The following is a 13411-nucleotide window of genomic DNA, read 5'->3' on the forward strand; positions in this document are numbered from 1 at the left end:
AAGGCAACGTTCAAACTATTCAAAGAGAATCAAATCAAACAAGTTAACTACACATACAATAAAGAAAAAAAAGCCCATGTGGTTTTAACCAATCATTCTTTTTCTTCCCTGCAATGCAAGCATGCAATCTAGAAGTCTCTGGGTCCACTGTCACATTAATTATAATAAGTAACTTTCAAAAACAAAGCAGATAGTTGGTCTCGATACTCTAATATAATATTCAGTAACTGCTCAATTGGATGGTATGTATTTTACAATCCTTATTTAAAATACTTAATAAAATGTTTAGGACTATATATAAATAACAAATGCAGATTTTATAATAACTGGCCGCATACGGAAAATCAAGAAGGCAAGAAAGCAGGACCAGGCTGGGCAATCAAATGATACCCTGTCACCAACCAACCAACCAACCAACCAACCAACTGAATTGTCTAAATGGTGCAATGGGACAGTCTGATATAAAGAGTAGGTGGAGAAACCAGTTCCTACTAGAAAGTCCTGCAGGAATTGTAGAGATTTAGAGATACAGGGTTCTCAGGGAAAGTCAGCAGTTAGAGCAAGATGGTGACTAAAGAAAGACTAGGGACAGAAGAGAATTTACTTACGACAGACAATGAAACAGGGCATTTCAGAGAATGAAATATAAGAAATGCAGGTAGAGGAAGAATAATAACAGATGAGTTAAGGAACTCAGGTTCGCCATGTTGAGTGACATAAACAGGAATATAAATGTGATGACATTAGTCCTGATAGGCCCGAAGTGATCAGCTGTTCCAAGACTGACTGTTAAGGGGAAGTCTGCAGTGGTCACATAGGATTACAGAGGTGTGTGAATGCCATCTGTCACGTGCAAACAGATATGGAAGAGAAAGGGTGTCTGTGATGAGGGCAAAGGCTCAGCACTGACCCCTGCTCATGAAGATCTAGAGAGGTAATCATACATCCCATGGCTCTGGGCTGGTATCTGACCCTCACCAATGAAAGCCAACAGAGAAGTCTTCCTTTCTGTCTACCCCAGACCATTTCTCTTACCTCTACCACCTCACCATAGAAATGAATCGCTATTATGAATAATGCTTAAGTTTATTCCCATAATTCTCTTAGGTCTTCATCAAATCAGGGGCATGACTATTGAACATTTTATAACAACTAAGATGTATTATCTGTTTAAAATCAGGAAGAATTTTAGGCCAGGGTTAGGAGCTATATCTCTATAATAACAGGTACCTGAGTATTAGCTCCAGCCTAACCAACTTGCTAAATACTCATTTTGTATGACTCAAAACACAACTACCATGAAGTCTTTCTACCCTCACTTTGCATAGTACTTAAAGTGCAAATTTGACAACCATTCAAGGTTTCATTAACTTTTCACCACTTAAATTATTCCTACACTTTCATATTCAAACTCCTTACTTCCACTGGACTCTTCGTCAGAGTATGAGTCATCACACATCTCTCTGAGTCTGCACTCAGGACTCTCCATCTAATAGGCAGAAGGAAAGAATGAACACTGTGTTCAAAAATGAGGCTTGATGGGGAGACCTGGCTGCAATCCAGAAGAAAGCCAGTCCCCATCCAGTTAGCCTGTCAAGTGCTGGAAATCGCTACATAAGCTACTGGAGGAAAGTGGCCAACAACAGTCTGAGCAACCAGAGGTCTAAGCTACGCAGAAGCAAACACCCTGACATGATGTAAACACCAGTGCAATAGTGGCACACAGCCTCGGTGGGTAACCAGTAGCTTTCTGATTGCCTAAGAGACCTGCTCTGTGTAAAGAAACTTGTATCTGTAACTAAATCTCCATGTCAAGCTCTCACTAGCCTTAGGCTAAGAGAGGGGTTACATACATCAAACTTTCTCTAAGTTAATAAATATCCCATTTAAACTATGCTGACTTCACTCTCCACTGGAGAATCTGTTCTTTTTCAGAAGTAGAGAGATCGAAGGATATAAACTACCACTCACACTTCAGCCAAGCCACACCTGAAACCACAAAGGTATTGGGGAGATGAACAAGAACACTGCTTCCATGCTGAACCTGATAATCAATGCCAGGGTGTAGGAGACAGACCCTGAGGATACTAGTAAAGCAGAGCTCCAGAGATTCCTAAGAGCTCATCGCTGAAGTAGACATGAAACTCACCTACCACAGCTCAGGAAATTTTGTGGAAGTGGGGGGGGGGGGGCAAAAGATTGTAAGGGCCACAGGTTGAGACATCATGCCCAGAGGGATTCTCTCCCCTCAAAAAATAAATGACTGCTGCTCCCACAATGCATAAACCACAACCCAATGGGGAATACCTGCAACCCCAGTGAAGAGTGTCCCCAACAAAATGGATGCAGGGAAGATGGAAAAGAGGGTACCTACACATAATGTATCCATTCGAAATATGTTGTTAATAATAATGGTAATATAAAGAAAAGAAAAAAAAACCTGAGGCCTGAACTTCTGTCCTCCTCTATAATTAACATGTAAGTAATCTGGAAATCCACTGAAAATCTTGGGGTTGGGAATGGAAACAGTATTTCCTGAAGATATGGACCAAGACAAAAAACTTTTAGTGGTCATTTCAGGTTTAAAGACCTAGGAGTCATACCTCCTATTGTTTTATGATTTGGTAACTGAACCACTCAACAAAATTTCTAAGTGACAAAAATGATATCTTCTACTTTTGTAAAAGAAATAGAAACTCAAGAAATATGCCAGCCGGGTGTGGTGGTGCATGCCTTTAATCCCAGCACTCGGGAGGCAGAGGTAGGATTGCCATGAGTTCAAGGCCACCCTGAGATGACAGAGTTAATTCCAGGTCAGCCTGGACCAGAGTGAAACCCTACCTCGAAAAACCAAAAAAAAAAAAGCCAACATCTCTAAAATCCAAAGATTTTTAGACCTAAAAAAGGCTTTAGAGATTACTTCATCAATTTTCATAAAATTACCTCCAGTTTATAAACCAAATCTTCTGCCACTATAGTAACAGTGCGCTTCCAGAGATTCAGAAAACAATGTCCAGAGATGGAGCCACCACTTCCATACTAAATCACTAATGAAATCTCTGGTTTCCTGTTTCTGGCCAAGGTCTGTGTCAGACCAATTTCAGACTAACTGAAATCAGGGATTCAAAGCTTTCAAAGCTGTGTCATCATTTCTCCAGACCTCAGAGCACACACATACCCAAACCACCAGCCATTACCACACTACCCCCTATATACCTAAAAACTCATTTGACATGGAACTAGGAGTAAGAGGAAGTCATTCTTTAAACCACGTCTCGCTCTTGAAATAGTGGAAAATTTTATCAATGGCATTTAATTTAGCCTTTGCAATGTGCCTCAATTAAAATTTAGGAGTGGTAGGACTCATGCTATGAATGTGTGAAAACTTGGGTTCTATCCCTGGAATTGCAAAACACAAAACTTCAAAACACATTTAAAAGCTATAAATACATAAGGAAAGTACTTGTAAAATCAATAATTATGACACGTTCCCTATTCAAAATGACAAATTTGACATTATAACTTCAACTGGTGATCTACAAAATTACTAATGTTCATATAAAATGGCTAGGGGTATTACATTGTTTTCAGATATCATAGTTAGAAATATTTTTCCCTCTGGGAAATTACTACTTTATAAATAAAAACATATAGATCAGGACTCACAAGGATTCATGATTCTATTATTATAACTAAGCTGGAAAACTGTAGCACTCATCTAAGGAACAGCTCTATCCATTATCCAAATAATATTTACTTTAAATAAACTCACTGAATCCACTTGTAAATTATTTTCCTTTGGCTGTGTCATTATTCAATATGCTTTCAAGGAACATGGTGATGAAAGAAGAAAAATACCTCTTTCTAACATAACCATACTGGCAAGAACATCAGCATTATCAGTATTCAAAGAATGTCTTGGCAGGTTAAACCTTCATAAAAAGAAGGAACACTAGCTAATCCAAGTTATCAAAATAGCAATAGTACTTCTCATATTATGTGCAATATGATTGTTTTTAATACTGAAAAAAAAATACATCAATATTCTCTCTGTGCTTAAACTTTGAACAAAACCACAGTGCTTCACAAAAGCACATAAAGAATAATGAAGGTAAGTATGTTTAAAAGAAAGCCCTCTGAGAGCACAGCAAGGGTCCATGCTCAAAGAGGTATGTCAACGTGACTTTGGAAGGTCTAACAATATATTTTTAACACTTTTTGAGGTATAGCAGAAATATTAAGAAAAACAGTAGAACACAGTAGTAATCTGCATTAACAGAAAAGTTTGAAGATAGAAATATTATTTGTACTTCAGTCCACAATATTGTATAATAGCTAACAAATCAACTGGTAACCAAATATTATTTTCACAATATAAGACTGCATATTCTACAGGATTTGAATTGCACCTGAAATTACTGAGGGACAAAGAGGGACTGACTTGCATATTCTTATTGTAATTTCACATAAAGCATCCTTCAAAATAACATGTAGTGTATTACAAAAACACTATCTTCTATATGCAAAAGAAAATGTCTACATTGGTAATCTTATATTGCCTAGAAAATGACATAAACTTAACACCTTAGTATATATCTGATTTTAAATAAATAAAATTTCTTAAATAACTCAATTATTCTTCTGCATTCGTTTTCATCAAATGAGGCACTAATCTTGTTTATATATACTACATTTTCTCTTTATTCTAATGTCTTGAGTCATGCTCACTGTTCTTTTCCAAACATCTAACTCCTGTTTCTCTTCAGATTGTAACTCTTCATCTGTCTTCTCTTGCTGATTATGATTCTTTTGACCTTGATCTTTTCTTAACTTGAGGACAGTATACTTTAATTACTAAACGTCCTCTGAATCAAGAGGTCATAAGGTTATTTTAGCAAGATGAGCCTCCATCCATCAGCATCCTGGAGAACCTCAGCCCAGGAGCTCTGGAAAGGATCTCAAGCGATCACTTGGTTGAGCTGTATGCCAGCAGAAACAGGTGGCTGACTATTCTTAAGGGTTTTTTTCTGTTTGTTTTTTTTTAAGATGACCAAAGATTCTGATCATTCTGAAGATAAAGAATCTATTGGACAAACAAGTAAAAAAGCATGGAATAGATTACAAACTGGATCACATTAGGTTGTGAATTTAGCAAATCACTTACTAAACATATGAAAAAAAAACTTTATCACACTGAGCTCCAAGTTCCTCATATAAATCAAGATAACACCCTTTACCTCAGTTATTGTAAGTACTCTGAAATCTGCAATATCATATTAAAATGGGATGAGAACACAGTGGAGTAGGAAGAGCCTGCACTCCAGGGGCATGCCAGGTTTCAAGTCCTATCTCAACACTTTACCAGTTGTGCAACACTTAGCAAAGTAGTGAATGTTCACTTCAGTTCAGAGGACGCCTGCCTCATTCATATGCTGCTGGGAGGGAGGATGGCAGGAGATCAGGCTATGTGGTATAGACCCTGTATGCACATCCTCACTAGATGTTAATTCCCTATTCCTAAATGGCTTTCACACTGCTGTGTGGTTCTGCCCTTCTTTTATTAAATATTTGAAAATGCTTGTGAGTTATTTTGGGGGGGGGGGACAACCAGAAAGGATTGAGCAACAAAATGAACTCCTTTCTGCATTAGCCAGGTGTTTTTTATTTATTTATTTATTTGAAAGAGAGAGCGAGAGAAAAAAATGGTCACACTAGTGCCTCTAGCCACTGCAAACAAACTCCCAATGAATGCGCCACCTTGTGCACCTGGCTTACGTAGGTACTGGAGAATTGAATCTGGGTCCTTAAGCTTTGCAGGCAAGTGCCGTAACAGCTAACCCATTTTTTTTTTTTAAAAAAAAGGCATTTAAATTTTTTTTAAAAATTTATTGGCGAGAGAGACAGAGACAGAGATGGGGAAGGAGAATGGACACGCCAGGGTCTCCAACCACTGCAAACAAACTCCAGCTGCCTGTGCCACCTGGTGTATCTGGCTTATGTTGGTCCTGAGGAATTAAACGTGGGTCCTTTGTCTTTATAGGCAAGTGCCTTCAACACTAATCCATCTCTCCAGTCCCTCAGGCTTTTAAAAACGGGGGGGGGGGGGGGAATGAGCTATTACTATCATAAAAAAAAAAAACTTTTCTCAATTAAAAAAAAAACATTTTAGGAGGTAAAAAAAATTATTATAAATTGTGCCTTCTTCAAAGAACAGGCCAAACATGTTCATGTTACCAGAGTCTATCACAGTGTCTGACAAGAAAAAGCACTCAAGCATGTTATGGATGATAAAGTCTACTGGAGGAACCAATGATCTTATATCACATAAACTATAACTTCAATTACCTTTCCTATGGCTATCAGGTGACAAACTAAAGATTTTCTTTGTATAACAGAGATTAAAAAGAAAAAAAATGCCCCCAAAATGACTATATACTATCTTTGGATTGCTAAAACAAACAAACAAAAATCATAAGCTGTGTAGCTTACTCTCACAGTTCTGGAGGCTAGGCAATCCAAGATCAAGGTGCTAGCAGACACAAGTCACTGGTTAGTGCCAACTTCCTGGTTCTCAAATGGCATCTTCTCACTGTGTCCTCAGATGACAGAAGAGGGGAGACAGGTCTCTTGAGCTTCTCATGAGTGCTAACCCCATATATGAAGGTTCAGCCCTCATGATCTAATCATCTCCAAAGGCCCGATTTCCTAATACCACCATACTGGTTATTACATTTTCCACAAATCAACTGAGGTTGTGGGAAACAAAAGACACTCACTCCATAACACATATCTAACTTATTTAACAGAATATACTAGCTCTTTATTATATTGAATACTAAGAAATCCTTACACAATATAATAAATGCTCACCTTATTATGTACAAAAACAATCCTCACATCATGTTTAAGAATGCCGTAGCTTATGAGGAGATCCTGTATCTTCTTTAATTCATCTTTACATTTTTTAGCAGTAGAGTAAAATTGCTTTCTTACAGGTAGATTCTTAAATAATTTTAAAGCAGTTACAGTTGTACCTATTGACAAATAAAATGAAAGCAGATTCAGATTTGGGAGAAATATTACAGATCTTTAAATCTACATATAAATAGTAATCAACCCTTTCCATCACTCAAAGGCTAGCCCTCTTTCAACTCAGCAAGTCCAAAGAAAGGTCACCTTAGAAAACTACTCCAACCCCTACTGGATTCTTCAATTTGTAACCTGTTTATTAAGAATATCCTATGTGGTCTAAACAAGAATTCTGCTTTTATCATGCAGAGAAACGTGGGCTCACCAGAATGTAATCTTTTTTTTTTTTTTTTACTTTTTATTGACTTTCATAAGTATAGACAATAAACTATGATAATTCCCTCCCACCACCTCCATTTTTCCCCTCCCAAATCCACCCTCCATTGAATCTCTTCTTCCTTCCAATTAATCTCTCTTCTATTATTAACATCATTGTTTCCTCCTATTATGAAGGACATGTGTAGGTACTGTCAGGAACTCAAAGGTCACTGGTATCCAGGCCATTTTGTGTCTGGAAAACTGCTATTGCACTGTAAGCAGTCCTACCCTCCCTTTGGCTCATAAATTCTTTCTGCCACCTCTCCTGCAATGGACCCTGAACCTTGAATGGTGTGACAAAGATGTGTCACTTAGTGCTAAACATGCCACTGTCACTTCTCAGCACTATGGTGACTTCTGAGTCACCCCAGTGTTCACTGCCATCTGAAAAGAGAAGCTTCTCTAACCAAAAGTCATAGTAGCATTATTAGATGGGCATAAACACAAGTGTAAAAAGTACTTAGAAGGCATTTGGTGGGCATAATATATGCATTTAGCCAGACAACAGCAGTCTTTACTCTCCTAAGGCTTATGACCTCCCCAAACATAGGCTTTTCACTGGTTTTCAGTACCAGGCATGCATTCCCTCCCATGGAGGAAGACTCCAGTCCAATTAGAGAGCAATTAGTTTCTTCCATAACAGACATGCCATTATCAGAAAGCAATCTCTTTTTAAAAAAGTATTTACTGACAGTTTTTAAGCATATATAATGTATTATCATAGTACCCTCCTTTATGTTCTTGTTACTTCCCCTTTCTGCTGAACTTCTTTCCAATCAATCCCTCTTCTAGTTTGCTGTCTCCCTCTTGTTTTTCTTATGTGTAAGTGGGACCCTCTGAATTTAGGGATGCCTGCAAAGGCACAGGTGAGAGATTGTTTATTAGAACACATGGATCCTACTCATGATCATAGGACCTCATAAATGTCTCCCATTCACCTGGCCACCATTAACTGCCTTTAAGTCCTTAGGGAGTGATGGGTCCTCAACATGCAATCTTAAGAAATCTACTGGTAATCAGCCATCTGGAAATGGAACTTACTTTGCGTTTTCAAACAGTTAGGTGATGTAAGACCACACAGCATATCAAATAACCTTGACTATCCCACTAAAATCATTACTATTCTGAAATAATAGTGATACCTAATAACTTAGGTAAATTACCTCATCTTCAAAATTAAATATTCAAAGCACAGTAATCAGCCAATGGTAAAGCATGCCTGCAATTCCAGCATGAAGAGGCAGGAGGAACACTACAGGTCTGAGTCCAGTCTAGACTATGTAGTGAGTTTGAAGATAGCCGAAGCTACTTAGTGAGACCATGCCTTAAAAACAAACCCAGATAGGGAAAGAAATCAGTGCTTTCCTAGAATCCATGAGTCCCTGAGTTCATTCTCCAGTACTACAAACAAACACACAGAGTAATCAAGCCAAATAATCACTTTTAATTAAGAATTTAATAAAAGTATAAACAAAGGTAAAATATTATACTAATTACTTAGTTAAAAAAAGTCTTTTAATTAGCATATTTTAATTACTCAAAGTAAATTTCCTAACACTTTCCTATATGGATATAAGATGCTTTGATCATATTTACTCTCCTTTCTGCTAGCCCCTTTCTTATTCCTTCCTAGATACACTTCCACATTTATCTATCTCCCCCCCGCCTTAAGATTCCACATAAGAGAAAATGGGTGACACTTGGTGTGGTAGTTTGAATACATGGACCCCAATGTGTTTTATGAGTTTGCAGTTTGCATCTGCAGCCACCTGGCTGCAGGCAGTTTCACTGGGCGGATCTTAAGTTGTGGTGGTGGGTTTGAAATTTCAGTCTAAAGATATGTAAAGTGTGCCTAGGTTGACAGAGTTCCTGAGTGTGCTGTGCTGTGTGGCTTTTGGTTTTTCTCTCTCGGCCTGGTCCTGTAAGAGCTGGTCAGCTACTTCTGCCATTATGGAACTTCCCCTGGATCTGTGAGCTTCAATAAATATCCCTTCCTCCATAACTGTGCCTGGTCTTGAAGTTCATCTCAGCTAACCTGAATCTGTCTGCTACACTTGGTGTTGAGTCTGGTTTATTTTCAAGCTCTAGCTCAAGCCAGTGGTTTTTTCTAGCAAAGTGCATTTGGTCTTAAGGGCTGATATGTGCTGATGGTACATGTTGATAAGTACTTAGTCTGATTAAGAGGCTTAGTTTTGTGAACTGTTCCACAATAAATAAACTCAGGTGTGAAGGTATCTCTATATTCCCTTTCCCTGACTTCCTTTCCAGGAGCAGTAGACCTGTGTTATATGGTAGTTCTAGTTTTCAGGTTTTTTTTTTTTTTTTTTTTTTTTTTGAGAAACCTACTACTGACTTCCATCACAACTGCATCAATTTAAATTCTCACCAATAGTACATAAAGGTGTCTCTCACCCCATGCCTACATTGTGAGTAGCTTTCCTCTAGTTGTTTCAAATGTTCAAGTTCTACATTAAGGTCTTTCATCTATTTTGAGCTGATTTTTATACAGGCAGTGAGTGGATCTAGCTTTAGTCCTCTGTATGTGCACAGCCAGGTTTCTGAACACAACTGGCAGAAGAGACAATCGTTCCTCCAATGTCTGGTTTTGGTACCTTTGCTGAAAATCAGGTAGCTATGAGTTCAGTTCTGGATCTAGTCCACTGGTCTACATGCATGGTTTTGTGCCAGTATCATGCTGTTTTTTTATGCCATAGCTCTAGAATTTAAGTTGAAGTCAGGTATTGTGATACCTCTAGCACTATTTTTTTTGGGGGGGGGGAGTTCAAGATTGCTCCACCCATTTGGGGTCATTTGGGGATGTATACAAATTTTAGGATTGCTTTTTCTAGTTTTGTGAAGACTTTCACTGCAATTTTAATAGAGATTGGAAGGAAAGGAAGTAGGGAGGAAGACAGGAAGGGTTTGGGGAGGAAGGAAGTATTAGGAATCTGTGCCAAGACAATGAACTTCAAAAAGAGGGCTGGAGAGATGGCTTAGCAGTTAAGTCGTTTGCCTGCAAAGCCAAAGGATCTCCATTCAATTCCCCAGGACCCATATAAGCCAGATGCGCAAGGTGGCACATGTGTCTGAAGTTTGTTTGCAGTGGCTGGAGGCCCTGGCGTGCCCATTCTCTCCCTTCCTCCCTCTCTCTCTCTCAAATAAGTAAATAAATAAATAATTTTTTAAAAAACAAACACTGAAAAGAAAGGGTAGAGTGAGAAAGAATAGTTTTCTTTTCAGCTACTGCTGCCAGTAATTGGATGAGGTTTGTAAAATCATCAACTGTTTTAAAAAGAGAGGGGGAAGAAATCTACATTTATTTAAGATATGAATAAGGCAAAGTGAAGACATATTCAAAAGCATATCACTCAAGTATACTTGATGAGAATAGAAGTAGATGCACTCTCCCCAAATGACAATGACATCAAGATACAGATAACAGAAAGGAAGAGAGGAGAGTACTTAATAAGTTGATATTGTATATATGTAAGTACAATGATTGTGATGGGGAGGAAATATGATGGAGAATAGAATTTCAAAGGGGAAAGTGGGGGGGGGGAGGGAATTACCATGGGATTTTTTTATAATCATGGAAAATGCTAATAAAAAATTTAAAAAAAGGCTGGAGAGATGGGTTAGCAGTTAAGGCACTTGCCTGCAAAGCCTAAGGACCCAGGTTCAACTCTCCAGTCCCACGTAAGCCAGATGTACGAGGTGATGCAAGCGTGCAAGGTTGCACATGTGCACAAGATGTTTTACATAACTGGAGTTTGATTACAGTCACTAGAGGCCCTAGCATGCCAATTTTTTTTTTTTTCTCTCTCTCCAAATAAAAAAAGGCCAGTCTGTTGGGCTTGCCTCATTAAAAACAAAACAAAACAACAACAAAAGAATCTGGCTTTATTTTAACATGGTAGGTGTATGTGGACTTGGATATGTGTTGGTACATGTGTGTGTGGGTGGCTCATACATGTAGGTGTGTACATGCTTGTGAAGGCCAGAGGTCAGTCACTCTCCACATTATTACTTAAGTATTTATATTTATTTACAAGTAGAGAGAGAGAAAGAGAGAGATACCAATGCCTCTGGGTGGTACAAATGAACTCCAGATGCATGAACCACCTTGTGCATCCAGCTTTATCTGGGTACTGGGGGATCGAAACTGGGTTGGTAGGCTTTGCAAGCAAGTGCCTTAAGTGATGAGCCACCTTTCCTGCCATTAATCCCAGCACTCAGGTGGCAGAGGTAGAAGGAATGCTGTGAGTTCAAGGCCAGCCTGGAACTACAGAGTGAGTTCTTGTTCAGTCTGGGCTAGAATGAGACCCTACCTCAAAAAAAAAGTTTTTTTAATTGAGAATCTTTTATTATATAAAACCTATTTTTATATATAAAATTATTATCTAAATTAATATATATTATATAAAATTATATTAAATAAATACATTAAAATGTGAAAAAAAAGATACAGATAACAGAAGAGCAATGCTTCAGTGGTGAGCCTGTCAACTAGCACCAAGGTCATAGAGACAGACCCTGAGGACACTCAAAATGCACCATAGCAGAAACCCAGAAGCTGCTAAGAGTACAACACTAAAGTAGACTTAAAACACACCCACCAAGTCTCAGAGAATTTTATGGAAGAGGGGTGGAAAATCTGTAAGAACCACAGAATAGAAGGCAATGGCCAGAGGCATTACCTGGCCCCCTTACAATGACTGATGCTCTCATATCTCATAACCCACAACCCAGAAGTAATACCAGCAATTCTACTGAGGAGGGACCCCAGTAGCATGGGGGCAGGGAAGAGGGAAATAATGGTACTAACATATGATGTGACCATACAAAATTTCTACTTAATTAAAAAAAAAAACAAAAAACCACACTACTCTGGGCGTGTTGGTGCATGCCTTTAATCCCAGCTCTTGGGAGGCTGAGGTAGGAGGATCACTGTGAGTTCAAGGCCATCCTAAGGCTACATAGCAAATTCCAGGTCAGCCTGGGATAGAGGGAGACCCTACCTTGAAAACTTAAAAACAAAGACAAAAAAAAAAAGCTAAATGTAAATAAAAGATGACAATCGGGGCAAGATTTGAAGTAAACTGTTAAGTTAGGATTCATGACATGAAAGCAATACAGGAGCAAAATAGCTTAGGACGTGATGTCTGGAACACTTCTTATTAATACTGGTTAACTGGGAAAATGGGTAGGAAAGGAGGAGGATAGAACATATTGGGCCCATGGCCATTTCCTCCCCTACCACCCTATTTCTTCTGTTCCTCTAACACATCAAACTTACTTCCACTACAGAACCTTGGCACGTGCTCTTCCCACAACCCTGTACACAGCCTCAGCCACTATCAATCTTCAGATCTCAGCCCAAGAACCACAAGATTACAGAATCCATTCCTATACACCCTATCAAATAACACTTCTCTAAAAGTGTTTTGTTTCCTCTTAGCAGTGACCACATGCTGGGCAGGCCTGGCAGCTCCACCATAGCCTCAGCAATTGGAAAGCAGAGACGGGATACCAGGGGCAAGCTGGCTAAGTGGCCTAGCCCAGTTGGGGAGGTCTCCATTCAAGTGAGAGACCTTGTTTCAATAACTAAGGTGACCTCCTCACACATATGATGTCACTTATGGACGCAAAAAAAAGAAAAATCACTGTTTGAACAAGCTTGGGTGTGCCTCCTCTCTCAGAACTGCATTCCCCGTTCTTGCCAACTCAAGCTGTTTCGCGCTCAGGTTCACTAACAGCTACACTCTTATGCTACATGCAGGGACTCCAAGCCTGCTACATGCTGCCTGGCCACCCAAGGCTTTCCAGTGAAACCCTGGCAGAAGCATCTATGACCCTGTAACTCCTGCACTCAGCATGCCTGCAAAACCAGCACCATGTAAGGTCTGCCACCAGCACAAGCTGTCCTCGGGCACCCTTGAACCACAGCTGCAGCAGCCTCTGAATGCCTTGTCAACGGGGCTTGAGCAGTCGGGCTAGCAGGCACGCAGGGCTCTCATCTTGAGTCTGCCCTGTGAAGTCTCTACAATAACAGTAGCTGGAGTCC

At 39.2% G+C, this 13411-nt stretch overlaps 1 protein-coding gene across 5 annotated transcripts in view; it reads right to left on the reverse strand.

Annotated features, from left to right (window-relative positions):
* Pms1 (PMS1 homolog 1, mismatch repair system component) overlaps nucleotides 1–13411 on the reverse strand; it is a 92689-nt gene that overhangs the window by 39601 nt on the left and 39677 nt on the right. For 4 of the 5 annotated variants that reach the window (XM_045147968.1, XM_045147967.1, XM_045147966.1 and 1 more), the window contains exon 5: nucleotides 6871–7034. The exons of the other annotated variant lie outside the window; for it this stretch is intronic. In XM_045147968.1, coding sequence (XP_045003903.1) covers nucleotides 6871–7034 — 164 coding nt within the window. The remainder of the gene's footprint in view (nucleotides 1–6870; nucleotides 7035–13411) is intronic. 5 annotated transcript variants of the gene reach the window in all.

Source organism: Jaculus jaculus, chromosome 4 (genome assembly GCF_020740685.1).
Source record: "Jaculus jaculus isolate mJacJac1 chromosome 4, mJacJac1.mat.Y.cur, whole genome shotgun sequence".
NCBI lineage: Eukaryota > Metazoa > Chordata > Mammalia > Rodentia > Dipodidae > Jaculus > Jaculus jaculus.